The sequence below is a fragment of the Elgaria multicarinata genome, chromosome 3 (genome assembly GCF_023053635.1).
Source record: "Elgaria multicarinata webbii isolate HBS135686 ecotype San Diego chromosome 3, rElgMul1.1.pri, whole genome shotgun sequence".
NCBI lineage: Eukaryota > Metazoa > Chordata > Lepidosauria > Squamata > Anguidae > Elgaria > Elgaria multicarinata.
Window position 1 is genome coordinate 60,027,448 of NC_086173.1, and position 19,815 is coordinate 60,047,262.

At 43.2% G+C, this 19,815-nt stretch overlaps 1 protein-coding gene across 1 annotated transcript in view; it reads right to left on the reverse strand.

The window, feature by feature from the left end:
* Window positions 1-19,815, reverse strand: part of USP43 (ubiquitin specific peptidase 43) — a 117,870-nt gene that overhangs the window by 26,338 nt on the left and 71,717 nt on the right. The window contains exons 8-9 of the mRNA XM_063121525.1: window positions 11,102-11,264; window positions 3,340-3,451 (exon numbers count right to left, since the gene is read on the reverse strand). Of these exons, the coding sequence (XP_062977595.1) occupies window positions 3,340-3,451; window positions 11,102-11,264 (275 nt within the window). The remainder of the gene's footprint in view (window positions 1-3,339; window positions 3,452-11,101; window positions 11,265-19,815) is intronic.

Here is a 19,815-nt window from a genome sequence, read left to right on the forward strand (position 1 = left end):
ATCAGCCTCAGTCCCAACTGATGGGAGATACAGTCCAACAGCATCTCAGGGGACACATGTTCCCCACCACCGGCATAGAGAACTGCTCTATGCAAGGAGCTGGTCATATGGAGAGGTTCACCACTACCAGAATCCAACCCTCCACCTGCCACAGCATACCCTGTAAGACTTGAACTGGCACAGTTGTGCTATTATATACACTATGGTGACAACGGCACGCAATCTCCATGTGGTTGGATTTTAAACAAGAACCATGTGGTTGTTTGACTTTTGTGTCCACCCAAGCAGGCCTTTCAGAAAGAAAGAATGACGGTAGTCCATCAATCAGTCAGTCAAATGTTATTGTCAGACAATCAGGCTGACAGAATTAAGGTCAGGTGAAAAGAAACAGCATAAAGTGCAAATGTGCTAATGACATGCTTTAAGACAGCTGCTGGGACCAGGAAGGATGTATTGGTCCCTATGCACCGATTCACTGACTGGGCACATTAAGGAGAGGCATCATTTTCTTCCGAATAGTTCATTATTATGGGCTACCAGATAATGGACTTCACAGATCAATGGGAAACGCTGCAGTCTGAAATACTGATATTTCTTCCTGTTCTTCTAAAAGACATTGATGAAGAAGGAACAAGAGACATCACAAACTGCTCCCCTTTATTTATAAAGGCACCTGGAATGACTGGGGTTTCACAGAGGGAAAACAGAGTATCCCAGAAACCATATCTTTACATTCAGAATTCTTTCTCATTGCCCCTTCTGTTTATTTTGAAGCACTTTACATCAGGGCTGAGCCTTGAAACCCATATTTGAAACCAGGCCTTAAACCCAGAATACATGAAGTAATAATAAAATGCCTTTAAGTAACCAGAGACAACGCTTACACCTGTAGGCTTGAGCCCTAAAAACATCCCATTATATACAAATTAATCCTTGAATTTGCCACAGTAGACTTGGATGATGTAATTTCCTGGGCACGGAAGTAGCTGTCAAAATCAAGGCTCACAATATTATTATTAACATTCCCATTTGGCGTGATTACTGAGGCAGCTTATGGGAGGCACGTAATGCCTCTGTAACCAGTCATGCCAACGTGATGAGAAATGCCCTGGTTGTGACTAATACAAATTAAGTGGAGCACCTACTACATCCTCTACCTTACACCACAACCTACAGTGGAAATCACAGGCTCCAGAGCTGAACATAGCAAGGATGCAGCTCCTTCCCCAAAGGAAGCTTACTGGTCTCTCGGTGCTGTGCAGGGTTGCACCAGATAACTTAGCATGAAACCCAAAATTAAAAGTAGCAGTAACCTAAGACTTGCACAGACAGAGACACACAACCCCACAGACTACAGAAGAGTCTCAGCAGCTTGGTATTCCAGCACATAAGAGAAGGAAGGACAGGTTGGATCTTACATCCAGCTTCATTGACTGCCAGTCCAGGTCCGGGCCCGATTCAAAGTGCTGGTATTAACATTTAAAGCCCTAAACTGCTTGGGGCCAGGCTATCTGAAAAACCGCCTCCTCCCATATGTACCTGCCCGGACCCTAAGGTCATCCTCAGGGGACCTTCTCCGCAAGCCCCTGCCAAAGGAACTGAGGCAGGTGGCTACCAGGAGGAGGGCCTTCTCTGCTGTGGCACCCCAGCTGTGGAATGAGCTCCCTAAGGAGGTTCGCTTGGCACCTACATTATATGCCTTTAGACGCCAGTTGAAGATCTTTTTTATTCTCCCACCATTTTAACGGTCTATAAATAAATTTTAACTTGGTGTTTTAAATTTGTAATTTTGCATTGCTGCTGTTTTTATCTGGTTGAGCTTTTATATTGTATTTTATATTATGGTTTTATACTGTTGTTTTATACTTTGAATGGTTTAAATTTTTTGTGAACCGCCCAAGAGCTCCGGCTATTGGGCGGTATAGAAATGTAATAAATAAATAAATAAAAATAAAATATGGATCAAGGGCAGGCAAATGCCTTCATCTATCCAAAGGCTCCCAAGTCTTCGGGCAAAAGTAGTGAGAGGGCACCACTAGTCAAGGGATCACAAGGGGCCAGCTTAGCCCCCCATCTCCATTGTTGTTCCTGCACGCACCCCCTTTGCTTTCTCCCATATAAATGAACATCCGATATTTACTGCTATGAGAAAAAGTAAAGCCCCTGCACTCAGGACAAACAAATCCTGCCCACCACCATTGACACGGGTACCCTGACATATAAAGGCCTTCGCACTACATGTAACCCATTCCTCAAACCTGGCAATTCACTAGCACAACATGAAAGGAAAGAAATAATTCCCTGTCAAACATTCAACTCAGACACAGAAGGGGAGGGGGGGGAGAATGTCTATTTATAAACACACACACCGCCTGAGAAAGCTTTTTCAACACAGTGCATGCAATTGGCAGCACTTACAGCTGCAGTTTTCATTTCCAGCAGTTCGGTTGGAAGAAGCAGAGGGGATTAAAAAAACAGATGCAAGACTCTCTCTCTCTCCCCACCTCCGGGAGTAGTACATGATGTCAATCATACCAGGGGAAAAGATCCGCGAAACATCTACAAGGGACTACCCTAGATCTGGATGCGATCATCAATCTTCATTTTCCACAGGAATTTAATTTTAGGTCCCTTGTGGCATCAGATTATGATTTAATAAGCTATAATTTAATTAAAATGCTACTCTGTTGGAACAACTCTGAAAGGCGACTAACATGCACACACACAAAAATTAATATAACATTTAAAATTTAATCAATTGTCTCTACGAGGAATTCAGTGTCCTCAGAACTAGATCAGAAGTTTATAATCTTGTCCCCCATCCTTACTGTAACTAAGCTTAAGTATATGCAATGGAAATAATGCACATTCTTTCCCTGATCACCTTTGCCTCTATGTCCTCTCTCTTCCTTTACTGTCACCCAAGTCCACTGATACTTAATAAAGTGCCCAACACACTGATGCTGCGGTATCAATAGAGAAATAAATATGTAATTTTTGAACAATTTATTTAAGAAAGATATCAATAATGTATATTGATATCTAGCTGCTCCCTAGGGTTGCCCAGGGATAAATGTAGTTTTTCCTGCCCCATGATGATTCTTGACTTAGGAAAGGAAGGAATGCTTCTGAAGGGATTGGGGGAAGATCCCCCTGTGGCTATCAGATCCCTGACATACTTACTGACGCTTGGCACTCTGCTCCAGCTGACATTCTACTGGGAACACAGTAACTTCCGTAAGAAGCCACTGTCCTTTACACAGTGCATCCCTCCTACTACTAGGAGGAGGAGGTGGGAGCAAAGTACTCAGTTGTGCCTGGATACCAGGAAAGACTCACCTGCACTTGGGCCTCCCTTTTCATCAGATAGCGCATTTTGCCTAGGATGCACTGCTGCAGCTGATCCCATGACACAGCTCTGTCTTCCCGCATCAGCAGTGGAGGGCCAAACCTGAAAAACCACAAAACGTGCATCTTAGAGAATTGCCGGCCTATGTTTATTGCCACTAGGAACATCCTGCACAGATTAATAGCCTTCAGATGTCTCTGCTCACCTGAGCAGACAAAACACACTTGAGCCTTGCTCACTCACTGACAGAGGTATCAACGTTTTTAGGTATTTTTTCATTAACTGCTCTGAAATTTGGGATACTCATAGTAAAAGAGACCCCCAATTACCAGGAAATCTGTAAGTGGAACATCTGTTATTTTCTCCCCTAAACAGGGGATTCAAAGTGTATAGTTGAGGTACACTTATACCAAGTAGGAATTTGAAATTTGCTTCACATGTTACCAAAACACACTGATTACTAGAGGTCCGAAGATGGAACATTTACACATCTGTCCTTCAAAATAAGGGACTTAAAAAAATTAAGGTGCTTCCAGGCCACTCAAAAAGCTGAAGTTTGGCTGACACATGCTCCAAGACAAACAGACAAATATCAAAAAACAGAACATATTTGTACCCAACAGCCACACTGAGACACATGGATTTTCCTTCACAAAACAGATCAGCTTCTTGAACAAAGCAAGCAAAATCCCACAAGAGATAGGCCCACTGCCTCTTCAAACTTGCATTTGGAAGCATGGACACTTCCACAAATAGTTATCTATGCTTCCAGAATACATTTACTTGTAAGATTACAACATCCTTCATAAATCTGGGAAACTATTAGCCTGGACTAATTTCCACCAAAGGTTTTAGGACATGTTTTTGACTATTAGTTTTTGACTATTTCTCTCAAATGCCACAAACCGATGGAAACACGACTGATGAGCAGATCCTATTCTTCACCTCATGGGTTCTTGTTCATCTGGATTTCCAAATATCTGTATCCACAAGCTGCTAGAGACCACTGTAGTGGCCAAAAATCTAGCAGTGGAGAGATCTTTGTTCAACTGCTTTCCTTCAATATAAGGGAGATCTATCAGCCAAAAATCATATCTGTGGATCTAAGCTTTTAAAAAGCACTAGGGGGGACATGCTTCTTCCTTTATTATGAACAGCTTTATTATGAACAGCTATAACATACCAGGGGTAAGGAAGCTGCTGCCCTCCAGATGTTGGACTACAGCTCCCAGCATCCTTGATCATGGGCCAGGGCTGATGGGAGCTGGGGTTCAACAATACCTGGAGGGCCAGGGGTTCCCTACCTCTGGTCTACACTATACTAATGATCCAAACCATCAAAATGATATCTTTCTCCCCAGCCAAGTGCCACAAATGGACAAATCTCTGTACTGCCTTTTTTCCAAGGAATACATGATCAGGGGTGGGGGTGGGGGAGATTGCAAAATATTCCCGTTACATAATTGACCAAACTGTAATGTTCCACAAGACAGATGCTCTAAGATTTAATACTCCCAGTTCTTCCTCACCAACACCTGTCATTTTTGTACAGCTTCATTGCTCCCTGAAAAAATACAGCTCCATTGCAAAGCTTGGAGGATGTGATGTCATGGTATACCTCAGGCTGCTAGCTGGAGTGTGTGATGTCATGGCATACCTCAGACTCCCTCAGGCTGTTAGCTGGTTAGAATTTAGTCACTGTTCAAGGCTGTTCCAAAACAATGAACAGCAGGCAAACAGCAGCTATTCTTGGGTGGCAGAAGAGTGCACTGCATTCAGGACACTAGTCCCACTGAGTTCAGTTTGAAAGGACACGTGCAGCTTGCTCAGCCGATTTCATTTTGAATTAGCCAAGCTGCACTTGACCCAGCCTGAGAGGTGAACAGTGATGATGGATTGGGCATTCATGTTGCTGTTTTTTGCCATGAGACAGTGAGTTGGAGGCTGCTGCTGCTGTTGGCTACACACTGCTGTCCCAACTTCCTCTCTGTGCACTGAGGACTAAAGGGAAATTCATCAGGAAGATTATGGTGCAAGCCCAGGAGGAGGCAGTGCAGGCACAGGAATGAGAAAAGAGCGCTCTTCTTCAGGTGCTTTCACTCTCTTGTTCATTTGTCTGGGTACTTACTGCCCATCGACTGTATCAGTCAGCTTTACTGGATGTTTACTGGTGTTAGGAGGAAGGACTGTAAGTCAGTGGTAAAGCACATGTTTTATATGCAAGAGGTCCCAGATTCAATTCCCGACATATTCAGATAGGGCTGGAAAAACTCCTGCCTGTAACCCTGGAGAGCTGCTGCCAGTCAGTGTTGACAATACTGGGCTAAATGGAACAATGGTCTGACTCAGTGGCTGCATTCAAACAACATGATAGTAATGGTGGGGTAACAATCAACTCAACAGTTGTTTATCTAGGGGCTACTCCCCACACAACATGATAATAATCAACCGTGGTGTGGATTAGGATCTGCGTTGACTTGTAGTCCACACTGAGTAGACTCACTCATCCTTCCCCCCTCTCTCTCCCCCCTTCAGTCCTCCTGCTAATATGCTAGTATCCCATCAGCCACTGCTGCCAAAAATCTATCCTGCCGGTTGGACTAGAGCAGCAGCTGCTGCTTTGACCACTCTTGCCTTGCAAGTCTGTGGCTGATGAAATAACCAACGGAGGCCTCCACATGACACGATAACCAACAGTAGTTCAAATAGACAACTCTGCACAGTGTTGTTGCTTTTTGCATTGGGTTTTTTTTGGCATTATTAGTATTAGTTATATACTGCCCATAGCCGAAGTTCTCTGGGCGGTTTACAAAAGTTAAAAACAAAAGGGTATATCTAGGGGCAAGCTGGTGATATCTCACTGCATCTGTTGCTAATCAAAATTTGTTGTCTGGAAATCTTGCATTTTTGTTAATGGTTCCCAGAAATTTCCTCTGGTTAATCATTCCAATCAGTGTGGTGTAGTGGTTAAAGTGTTGGACCAGAAGTTGGGTGATCCGGGTTCTAGTCCCCACTCGGTCATGGAAACCCACTGGGTGACTTTGGGCCAGTCACAGACTCTCAGACCAACCTATTTCACAAGGTTGTTGTTGTGAGGATAAAAATGGAGGAGAAGGAGGAGGATTAGGTTCCTGGGAGGAAAAAAGGCGGGATATAAATGCCATAATAAATAAATAATCAGGAGGCTGCCTTCAAGGCTCCACTGCCAAACCCGACAATGTTTAGGCAGCCCCCAGGTGTGATCTGATGTTGTACTAGCATAAGATGGGTGCGCAGGAGGGAAGGAGTTTAATATACTTAAGTTAAGGGCAGGCATGCAGGGGACTATGCAAATTGACTAAATGGAAACCTAAATCTTCTTTCCACTTCAAAGCCAAGATAATTATTTGAGGGAAAGCCTCAACTGGTCCACCCTCTGCACACAAAAATTGGGACAGGCAAGTCTTCCCACTTTGAAGGCTGGCTTTCTTTGGCAAAAAAATGAAAATACACTTTTAATGAAAATCAACTTTTCCTAATTCTGTTACAAAAAATATATGAAACTTGATTCCAGGACCAGAAGACAGTGGGTGCTTTCTTTATTTTCTGTGCCAAAACTATTTTGCTTCTTTGTTTTGAAAACATTTCCTTTTTTAAATGTACACATGTTTTGCCTTGGGATTAGAGAGACCTCACCTACCCCTTTTGATTTGAACTGCTTGATCTCAGGCTTTAAAAAGAGCTTCAGGCTTATCGCTGGCAACTGGGCATTAAAAATGCTGGTTGTAGTGGTGGCATAACTCTCAGCCAGGCTGACAGATTGGAGCTCCAGGCCTTTTTGGGCTGTTTGTGTAACTCACAAGGGTGGGTCTCGTAAGACTTACAAAGGGTATTAATGACAATTGTGGCACAGGAAGCCAGTAAACCTTTCTTCCTTCCCCCCCCTCAAAAAACAACCCACACTTGCTCCATTAGAGACCCCCACCCCATGCTGCAACATGGCAGAACAAGAAGGGTAAACATAATGCAGTTCCTATGGTCTCCTCCTCCTCCTCCTCTCTAACGTGTCATATAACCTATTCTCTGGTTTATTTACTTATTTATTTATTTATTACATTTCTATACCGCCCAATAGCCGGAGCTCTCTGGGCGGTCCACAAAAATTAAAAACATTCAAGTATAAAACAACAGTAAGGTTGTGGCTGTTATGAGGACACAGCTAGATGGACCCATATCCTGAGTCTGACTGTCTGCTTGTGTTGTTTGGTTGAAGAAGGGGGCTTAAAGAGAGTAGATGCTCAGGTTTAGGAAAGGAAGCGTCTTGAAAAAGCACTTACGTGGGATGGGGGGTGGTGGGGGGAAGAGACAGACCGGGCCTGCCTGGATAACATGGAAATATTGCTAGATAAAACTTCCCTCCATAAAGCTCAGCATGTCACAAGCTGTTTCCCAGCTGATGATGGTTTATTAGCCGCTGCAAGCATGCGGAGCATTACTTAATGACATTTGGGATGTGCAATGCGAATTCATTACCCGCCTACAGTGCTTTTGCATCCAATCGCCCTCCTGCAAGCTCCTCGTCGCCATCGGCTGCTAACTGCAGCTCCCCCATCTCCGGTATGGGAACAAGTGGATATTTGAAGGGAAGAAAAACATACTGGGCGGAACATTGCTGCAGGCCCAAAGCAGAGCACTGGGGCTGGCTCAGGACACTCGGATGCTCGGTGGCTGTTGCTCCAGACCAGCTGCACTGCCTTGATTTGGCAGAAGTAACAGCACGACTGTTCCAAGCTCTTTGCCATCAAGTGAAGACGATTAAGCTGCCACAATGCTGGCTTTATCATACCTTAACAATGATGTCACGGAGTCCAGATGTTGTGCCAAATGACACGAACGAAACTGCTTTTAACAAGCCCAGCTGCTGCTTATCTGATTGTTTCCGGCTTTTCAGAGTCACTGATTAGCAGACTGGGATGACAAGGCAAGAAACTATGTCCCGAAGTACCTTCCCTCTATGGAGAGACAGAAGCCTCCGTGTGGTCTCCGTACTATTCTGTCAGCCTAAGGGAAAGAGGGAGCGGGGTGGTGGCTTGTATCCTATGGAGTCATCACCACAACAGTGCAAGGCTCTATGAAGCCTGGGTTCAAAAAGGAGGCTGTTTTATCAATGCCTGCAAGTGCCTGGAAGGCTGACTTGAAATGATACTTGCTAGCATGCAGTCTAGAAAGTAAGAGGCTTCATCAATGCCTTTGGAGACATTCACCTTATACAAGGGACACCTAATTTCTTTGAAAGAGTTCAAATCCCCTATAGAGTAATGAAGGAGCTGGCTGAAGAACTCTCTGAACCACTGTCCATTATCTTTGCAAAATCATGGAAGATGGGTGAAGTGCCAGACGACCGGAGGAGGGCTAATGTTGTCCCTATCTTCAAAAAGGGCAAAAAGGAGGAACCTGGGAACTGCAGAACAGTCAATCTGACATCCATCCCTGGGGAAATTTTGGAGCAGTTTATAAAGAAGTCAATCTGTAAGCATCTTGAAAACAATGCAGTGATTGCTAGAAGCCAGCATGGACTTGTCAAGAAGAAATCCTGTCAGACTAATCTGATCTCCCTTTTTGATTGGGTAACCTCCCTTGTAGACTGTGGGACTGCGGTAGAGATAATATAACTTGATTTCAGCAAAGTTTTTGATAAAGTACCACATAACATTCTGATCAGCGAACTAGTTAAAAGTGGGCTAGATGGAACAACTATTAGGTGGATGCACATTTGGCTACAGAATCAGACTCAAAGAGTGCTTATCAATGGTACCTTCTCAAACTGGGTAGAGGCAACGAGTGGGGTACTGCAGGGCTCAGTCCTGGGCCCAGTGCTCTTCAACATTTTTATTAATGACTTGGATGCGGAGGTGCAGGGGATGCTTATCAAATTTGCAGATGACACAAAATTGGGTGGGATAGCTAGTACCCTGGAAGAGAGAAACAAACTTCAAAGTGATCTTGATAGGCTGGAGTGCTGGACTGAAAACAACAGAATGAAATTTAATAGGGTTAAATTCCTAGGAATTTACTACACCTAGGAAAAAGAAACCAAATGCACAGTTACAAGATGGGGGATACTTGGCTCAACAATACTACAAGCGAGGAGGATCTTGGCACTGTTGTAGATCACAAGCTGAATATGAGCCAACAGTATGATGAGGCTCCAAAAAGCAAATGCTATTTTGCGATGCATTAATACAGGTATAGCTTCCAAATCACATGAGGTACTGGTTCCCCTCTATTTGGCACTGGTTAGGCCTCATCTGGAGTATTTCGTCCAGTTCTAGGCACACTTCAAGAAGGATGCAGGCAAGCTGGAGGGGGTTCAGAGGAGAGCAATGAGGATGATCAGGAGTCTGGAAACAAACCCCAATGAGGAGAGGTTGAAAGAACTGGGCATGTTTAGCCTTGAGAAGAGAAGGGTGAGGGGAGACATGATAGCACTCTTCAGTGTAAGCAAGTGTAAGGTGATGCACGTTGGGTCAAAAAAAAAAAAAACCCAACTTCAAGTATAACCTAATGGGATCTGAACAAGAAAGAGATCTTGGGATTGTGGTAGACAGCTCGATGAAAATGTCAACCCAGTGTGCTGCCGCTGTAAAGAAGCCAAACTCCATGTTAGGCATTGTAAGAAAAGGAATTGAGAATAAAATTACTAGTATCATACTGCCTTTATACAAATCGATGGTGTGACCACACCTAGAATACTGTGTACAGTTCTGGTCACCGCACCTAAAAAAGGATATTATAGAGCTGGGAAAAGTACAAAAAGGGCAGCTAAAATGATCGAGGGGCTGGAGCATCTCCCCTATGAGGGAAGGTTACAACAATTGGGATTGTTTAGCTTGGAAAAAAGGAGGCTAAGGGGAGACATGATAGAGGTATACAAAATTATGCATAGTATGGAGAATGTGGATAAGGAGACATTTTTCTCCCTCTCTCAAAATACTAGAACCTGGGGTCATCCCATGAAGCTGATTGGTGGGAGATCCAGGACAAATAAAAGGAAGTACTTCTTCACACAGCATATAGTTAAATTATGGAACTCACTACCACAAGATGTAGTGATGGCCACAAATTTGGATGGCTTTAAAAAGGGGTTGGACAAATTCCTGGAAGCGAAGGCTATCTATGGTTGTGTGCTATCTCCAATATTCGAGGCAGTAAGCCTGTGTGCACCACTTGCTGGGGAACATGGGTGGGAGGGTGTTGTTACACTGTGCCCTGCTTTGTTGGTCCCAGGCCGAGCGGACTAATGGGCTAAAGTTACAGAACAAGAAGGCGCCTTCTCCCTCCATTCTATGCAGAAAAGCCGACTAGCTGAATTGTATTTCAATACTGGTGATGGCATCTTCCATCCTTCCTGAAGACTAGTTTAGAGGGTGCAGAGTAGACCATATTGCATACACAGCTCCCTCTTCCCACACCTTACTATCACCTTCCAGCATCTGCTGCTGGAGTCAACTGCCTCACTCTGCCTAATGGCAGGGCTGTATGTAAAGACCCTGCCTTTCTCTCTCCTACATGCTATCAAATCCCACACAGCAAATTCTGAAAGGAGGCTCTGCCTCGAGAGATTGGCTGGTGCCTCGTAGAGCAGTGGCCTGCAAATGGGAATGAAGGGTGTGATGAGTGAACTCCGTCAGAGGATCACATCACATCTCTGATCCAGGTCCTTTGGGCAAAGCCCAGACTCTAGCAAGAGCTCTTCTATCTAGCAGGACTTACCTCACAGCTTGCTGTCCTGTTCCAGCTACATTACAAACAAGCAGCAGGACTCTGCCACCTCCACAATGGTGCAGCACCTCTGAAGAAATGGCGCCATTATGGGCCAAACGCTGGCCTTCTGGCTCAGAACAGTTGGGAGAGGATGGGAGACTGTGGGGACAACCTGGAGAAAGAAAAGAAAGTACAGGTGAGGGAATCCCCCGGGCAGGGTCTCCTCTACTGGGCATCCACTGCAGCAAATGGCTGAAATGTAAAGACTGTGGATCTCTAATACATTCTTGCCCCCAAAGCATCTTGGGGATTATGGAAACTATGTTCTCTGCCAGAACAGCAATGATGGGGAAAATTCAGATCAAGTGCCAATTGCACCTAAGTGTTCCTTACATACATACATACATACATACATACACACACACCTATCCCCATGGATGTGGCTTCTCTCATGGAGATGTCTTATTACGTGGATGTCTTAATATGTCAATATTGCAACCACAGGGGGTGAGGTTGATTGGACACCTCTTTGGGAGGCAGAGAGAGACTTAACAGTGTGGAAAATAATCTTGTGACTGGTCCTACTCATGTGGTTATGAAATTCACTCACATTCTGCATCCATATGGATAGCACATGGCAAAAGCAGTTCACATGTGTTGTGGGGAAGCGAGTGTGCTATGTATGAAGGGGACAATTAGAGCTAAAGCTTAAATCACCCAGCTATTTTCAGTCAGTTCTAATATAGCTGGTTAATTCTGCTCAAAAACAAAAACAAATATCAGTAAAGCAGTTCTGTCCTTAACCATCTGCAAACACAAAAACTGAATAGTCCAAAGAAAAAATATTTATATAAAAAAAGACAAACGTTTAATATAAATACTGACATTTTTCAGTATTAAATAAAGACAACTGATTAGCAGTCAAAACATGCCCATCAATATATCACGTGTAAATATTTCAATCCTAATCTTTTAAATCAAAGGCTGTAGAAATACACAATGCCAATGTCCCAAACACATTTTGACCAATCTGGTCCTCTTCAATAGGAAAAATATAAACAATAATTACCGCCCTTAACTAAAAGGTTATCATGATGGTAAAATTCCTACATGGAACCTGTAAAACAACCTGAGATAATATGTGTTACCCAAACTATGAGACAAATTTTGACTAATAAAAAAAATCAATTATCAGTAAATGTTATCTATACAAAATATAAAATCCACATCATGCGCCTGATAACCGCATACAAGAAAAGGGGGAAAGAACATTCAAAGTTAATTCATTCATTCCACCTATAGCAACTGTTTACCATAACCAAAATAAAATAAAATAAACAGGCCTGTTGTTCTAAACTGTTTTCTAGATACTGACACATGGGCTTACTCCTGAAAATTCATGGAGGATAAAGCTAACAATGGCTACTAGTCTTGATGGCTATGTAAAAAAATAAAATGGCTATGTGCTACCTCCAGTAATCAGAGACAGTAAGCCTATGTACACCAATTGCAAGGGAACATGGGTGGGTGGGCGCTATTGTACACATGTCATGTTTGAGGGTTTCCCATAAATGGTTGTTTGGCCACTGTGCGTACAGAATGCTAGACTGGATGGACCCTTGGTCTGATCTGGAATAGCTTTTCTTTTGGAACCAGAGTACCTCCTCCCACATGAGACTGCCTGAGACCTTCCTTTAGAACCCTTTTCAGAGTGTCCCCAACAATTCACGTCTGACAGGCATGCGCAGGAAATAGGGCGTTCTCCATTTTGGCATCCAGACTATGGAATATCTTTCCCAGAGAGATACACTTGGTCCCATTGATACCCACGATTAGGTGGGCAATTGTTTCAACAATTCATTTATACCTCAATTTAACCTGCTGCCATATAAATTATAGTACAAATAAATTAATGTATGTTTAAATAAATAAGTTGAAACAGTCCGTTCTTACATTCAAAATGTAAAAAAGAAAACTACTAGTAGTGTGAAATACAATGGTCTATGTACCCTGCAAGATCCAAGAGGCAAGTCAAGATTACAAAATAATAATTTAATGAATTAACAAAGTAACCAATTAGAAAAATATTGAACAAAATTTCCCCAAAGAATTCAAGGGCCACAATGCAAGATTCAATTATGCAACTGGCCAATATGGCACAGGATTTAAAATTAAAATTTGCAAATATGAATCTGAAAAGTATAATGGATATATGAAAAATTATTATTTCCACTCCGAGACAGAAATTATGCAGTGTATTGTGAAATCAGTGACCATAGAGGAAAATAGGGGCAATCACAGTGACTGCCTTCTCAAGACAGGTAAATCTGTTAATTTGGATTAATGAAGAGCATTTTTCGTCAGACATTATAATCTAGTGCTTGTCAACCCTCCTCACTTCTAATGTTACATCAGTTTTCCTAGGAACTGGATCATTATTCCAGTTGCACCAGTGAAGAAAATGTGACCAGGAAATAGTGACGGCAGCCAATGAGTCTGTGGTTGAGATGGGGTTGTGACCACATATATCCCAGGCTTGAATCTAACACTTTGGCATAGACCACACACATTCTAAAGCTAAGCACAGTGTTGTTGAACATGCTGGAGTGTATATGAGGGTTCGAGTTACATTTAAAGCTGTGAAGCACATCACTGGTAATTTAGCCGCAATGCCTGACAACTTCTTTAAGCCACAGAGAGAATAGAAACACTATTCAGCTTCACCAAACAAATGAGGTTAGATTTAGAGAGGGCTCTGTGCATACCATAATTTCATGCAAATGTAGGAAAGACTGGGTACAGAATTTCAAAGAATCTAGCTGCCTTTGTTTTTAAAAGATCACGTTTCTAGCCCTAAGGATTGCAAATGCATGCTTGAAAATATGTTTGGTAATTTTTAAAGAAGTTAGAGGTGTTACCAGTGGCCAGAATGTGGACTTCAATGGCCTGTACAGCCGCCTGAGCATCCCGCTCCCTTTCCCGTAGGCAATGGAATAACTCAAAGCGTCATCACATGGGGGGAAATCGCGTTCCCTTACCGTCGCTTCTCTGCCTGAGCGTTTGTCCCTCATTACTTCCTCATTCTCAAGGGAGAGGAAAGAGGGTGCAAACAACGTGCAAGTGGCCCATTCAGTGGGCTGTTTTCATAGTGCTGCTTCTCCTGCACACAGCAGGAGATAGCGGCAAGTTCCACCTCAAAAAATAAGCTGGACTTACTGCGGTGTTTTTTTGTCGCGCAAAGAAGTCCAGAAGGGGCAGGAGGCATGTGGGAGACAAGACAACGTAGTGAGAGGGACCCACAAAAATCCGTGAGTGTTCAGTAACAAGCGTGCAATAAAATGCTTGTCTGGAGCTGATAGAAAAGCTAGCACAATAATGAAAAACAATTAGGCAAATGCTCCTAATTTGCATCTCCTATACAGGTTGCAGATTTCAGTTGTTTCTTGGTACAGAATATGAGTAAGTTTGATAGATTTATAATGTAGTGCATATACTAGGGCTGTACCGAATTAACTCCCAAATACAGCTACAATTTTATCCATTATTTTTTCCCCAAATTCCCCTGGAACTACTTTGCATCTGAACCATTTGGCAGTGAAAAAAATGGTGGCCGGACAACCCAGGGCAGAGCTGCATTGCTGGTGCTGCTGAAAATTGGTGGGTTTTATTTTTTAAAAAAGTTTACTTTTTAAAAGTTAGGAATATCAAACAACCTGAATGGGAGGCAGAATTTGGCATACAACCCCACTCCCCAAAAATCTTGAATTCATCCCACCTGCTCAGCCTCCTAAATTTGCTTTCAGCCACCCAATACATAGAGATTGCTTGAATTATTTATTTATTCATTTATTTACAACATTTAAATACTGCTTCCCATTCAAGAATTTCGGAGTGGTGAACAAATAGAATAAAAACAGAATAAAAACACATTAAAAATACATTTTTAAAATGTATGTTCAGGTGACTGTCATCCCACTGCTAGTGTATTTACCCTGCATTTAGGTAAAACCCCAACTGTCTGGAGCAGATATGGTGTGTGTGTGTCTGCAGCAGGGGGGAGAGGATGCAGAGGCTGGCACAAACAAGGATCTGGATCCAACCCTGGGTCTATAATAAAGGTTTGACTAAATGATCCAAATTGCTCCCTTCCAACTCTGTGACTCTGCAAGAAAGAATTAGCATTAACAACCCCCCAACAAGGTGGATAAGTAATACACTAGTGGTGGGTGTTCATTATCACTAGCCATGAGCTCTCAGGCATAACTAGCCCAATCTGCACCTCAATTTGCAGCTTGATCTCTCCGTCTCCCCAGATTTGGGCTGCATAATTCATCAAAGCCACCTGGCAATAGGGCTGTCCAAAAGGCAGGATTGCCATGAACTCCATCTCCCAGATCTGCACACACTGTCTCCTCCAATGTTTTTCAATTAAGGCCTCTTGTTTAGCCCGGAGAGGCAATAAATCACTGCCACGGCACTCCGTCTCCAGTCTTGCTCCTCATTTTGCATATACAAGCTAATTCTTCCCAAAATACAGCCTGCACGAACAGACTTCCTGCCAGCCCCAAGGCTCATCCCATCCTGTCCCGTCCCATCCTCCTCTCAATAGTTGGATTGCTTTCCAAGTTGCACCTCCCAGACCCGGACAAATCCCTCGGAATTTGCAGCTGTAGAATTTCTGAATGGGGATAATTCTGAAGGACATTTCTGGCCAGTTTATAAAATAAGCTGAATGAAGTGGTAAAGGCTTTTCAAGACTGTAGCAGTTCAAGCGGGCAGTTGCATGTTTGAGTACCTGTCCCTCCCACACACACATCCTCCACAGAGAAAAAACAGCATGCCAGAAAAAGAGCTAAATCTTTCTCCCTTGCATGCTAATTGTCTACGCATAGGGATTTTCTTTTCATAGCAGAGAATTCTAACATTCTCCTCTCGTAGAATGAAGCGGTGGCAGCCCAGAAAAACCGTGACCACCTGATTCAGCTGATTGTATTAACTCAGACCAACCAACCCCCGCTCTGCACTGAGTCCCCCCCTCATGTCAATTCCTAAGACATTAACCCAAATGATCCAAACTATTGTGGGATACAGCAGGGAACAGCAACAAGGAAGGTGCATAATCTCCAAGACAATATTCACACACACACACACACACACACACACACACACGGCTCAATCTACAAACGCTCAAAACAGAAATGATCAATTGGCAACACACCAGGAGTAGGTGAAAAGCACAGCCTGTCCCACTGAACACATAGCTTCAAAATGCTAAAGGATCCCATGCTTATTACTAGTAGGGGTAGCCCAAAGTGGGCTGATTTGAATAGATTTGAACATATCTGAATCAAGGTAGGACTCCTTTGAAATGTTCTGAATCCGAACCCTTCTGAAGCTAATTAGTGATTTAAATTTGGAGGGACACAGAAATCTAGATAATGGTCAGGTTTGGATGTCACTTTAAGCCATGGTAGCTTAAACTATGCACAATAGCTTATTTTGAAAATAACCTACTGTTAGCCATCACACGATCGGACAAATAAGCTGCTGTGCATGGCTTGTTAAGCTTCTGTGCATAATCTGAGTCATCTCCTCAGCTCCTGTCCCGCTGCAGTCCTCCCATCCCAGCAACGGCAGTGTTTGGCCCATTGGCAACATTGCAGTAGCCTGTTTTAACCTTCCACAATATCTGAATGAAAGGGGAGAGGTTAATTCAGTGCTTCCCGTATCATCCCAACAAGGGGGTGGTGCTTTAAAGTGCTGGAAGTTTGCAGGATCGGGACAAAACTTCATACACAGCCTCCCCTAGTTAGGAAGCACCTGATGCACCATCAGAACCGTGTGTGCGCCAAAAAGGAGATGGCACAAATAAGCTCTTGGAAGTTTGCAGGATGGGGACAAAACTTCATACACACCCTCTTCTAGTTGGGAAGCACTACTGTGGCTTATTTAACACCCCATGGGATCGTATCGTCCGAACCCAATCAAAATGTCTGCAAAAATTCCCAAGATCTCCATAGAAGGAAAACTTTAGGGTGGGGTGAGGAAGGAGAGAGAGGAGGGGATATAGTTTTGTGACTGAGCGGTTTTGTTTCCCGCATAGACATACATTTATAGCAAGGGTGGACAGACGTCAGGCTTTCAGGAAGAACCCCAAGTTCTTCTAACTGGAGCCTGATGCAAAACTACGGCTCAGGCAGACAGACAGACACTAAGAGCTTCAGACGGGGGAAATCGTGTTTCCCTACAGTCTAGTACCGTTGCACTTCTACCCGCTTCAGTTCCACATTGGGGCCAAACTCCAATTACACGGGGAAGTGTGCAGAGACCAAGTGGCCCCAATAGAACAATGGGAACAGCACTCTTTATAGCAGAATTTCCTGCACATGGCAGGAAATCCCGACAAATCCAGAGTTATTTTTAAAAAGTCGGGTTTTCTGAGGCTTATTTTAAAACGGGAAAACTGGGCAAATGAGGTGGGAGGTTTGTGGCAGGATCTGTCATGATTAGGCCTGTTCCCTTTAGCGTGGGGGAAGGAGTTTCAGACTATCAATCAAAATCAGATTCTGAAACAGAAGAAACAGGACTAGAAATGTACCAGCCAAGACAAGAAGCGGGGGGGAAGATTTTCCCAGGCTCTTCAGGAGCCAGGGATGAATCTTCACCCAATTTTATCAGAGAAAATGCTAACTCAGTTTTCCTCAGAGGAGGAAGGGACTTCAGAGTTGACTGATCCCAGAGTCCTCCGCAGACTCAAATGGGTGGAGCTAAAAGAAGACAAGAAGCTATCAGCTCAGCTAGCTTCTCACCAAAGGCTTCTTCAGAAGAACCCTCCTTGAAGTAAAGTGGTTCAGGGAAAAGACCTTCCCTTTTGTTGATAGAGCAATTGTCTTGCTTAGCCAGCCAAGTTTTAGCCTAGAGGAAAGTTCCTAGTCTTTACACTCTCTTTATTGCTGAATAAAGTTTTGTGGATTATTTGGCAGACTTCTTTATTGTCTCACACCACAGCAGGAGGGCTTAGAAACACAACAGCATCGCTGCCTCATCAAAATGTCCTGTGAAGAACCGTGAGTGGTCAGTCGCGAGCGTGTGATAAAACACTTGTCTGATGACACTCTAAGAATTAAGGCCTTTGAGCATATGCAATCAATTTGTGAATGGTACCAGAAGCAAGCTCACAAATCCCTTCAAACAAAAACCCAAGTGTTCTTTTTCAGCAATTTAATATGTGGGGGGTGGGGAGGAAGGATCGTTTAGCTGTTGCTACTGTTAGACAGCCGGGAGTCAGAAACCCTTGCCACGCTACAGCAAATAACTCAGAGGTCTACCAGTAGATCACAATTTACCTCCTGCCTTCTCCTGATCTAAAGGACATGGCCTTCTGTAAGCTACTGCAGGAATAAAACTGTCCCTTTACAAAGCTATGATAAACAGTGCTTCCCACGGGACTTATTGTGCAATCAACCTGCCTCATCACAAAGGATCTAGATGGTGTTGTCTTCCACTAATACCCCTCCCATATTTCCCTCCAAATCCATTAAGGAGGAAAAGATGGAATAGCTGCACAATGTCTTTTGACTGGTAGCTTTAGGAGCCATCTGTCTGTAGCACCCTTTGACAGAGGGACATCTATTAAATAATCTACGAGATGGGAACATCTGGGTGGGTAAGAAGCAGCAAATGGGTGGTGAAGGTAGGTAAGACAAACAGTAGGTTATTATTTACTTATTACATTTCCATACAGTCCAATAGCTGATGCTCTCTGGGCAGTTCACAACAATTAAAACCACAAAATAGATGAAATGGTCACATTCACCTGTGAGACAAATCTGACAAGTTGTCTCTCTTCCAACTTTTAGACTGGTGCTGAAACTCTTTTTATTATTATTTTGGAAGGCATTTTTATTATTGATTTATTGCTGTTTAAATTAGATAATATGATTGTGGCCAGTTTTGACACTGCTGTATTATGTGTTTCTAATGTGTGTTTTAATCTTTAACGTATACCATTTTGACACACATGGACACACATATGTAGGATATGAATAAAAAGAAACTAACAAATATTTATTTCTTTTAAAACAAAATGTGTAAGATGCCCAAGAAAACCCTAGTTATGGGGTGGCATAGAAATGCCACAAATAAATAAATGGATCATTGCCAGAATATGACACTTTGGTGATGGCACTTTGGTGATGAAGCCTAAAAGAAGTGAAATGTTGAATGAAAACAGCCTCCTCCGGAGCTTCAGTTAGAGGCATTCAAGAGGCAGCTGGACATCCATCTGTCAGGGATGCTTTAAGGTGGATTCCTGCATTGAGCAGGGGGTTGGACTTGATGGCCTTATAGGCCCCTTCCAACTCTACTGTTCTCTGATTCTATGAGTTAGCAACAGGGATAAATGAACTTCCGTTACTTTCTTTTCATATCTCTGGCTGGTTGAGGAAAGCTACACTGGTCATGCCTATTTTTTTCCTCCTAACCATGGCTCTTAAAGGCAGCCCAAAACACATTTTCTTATCCATAAGGATGCTGCTATGAATGACCACTCACCTGTCTCACCCTCTTTGGGGATTCAGGATCACACATCAAAGTCAACCCCAATAGAGTTAAATACAGAACATATTTTCTCCAAGCTCCATCAAGTATCATGCAGAATATGGGACTAAAAGCAAAGCAAGCCTGCCTGCTGAAAGCATCTTGCCCTACTCTGTGAGTTGTTT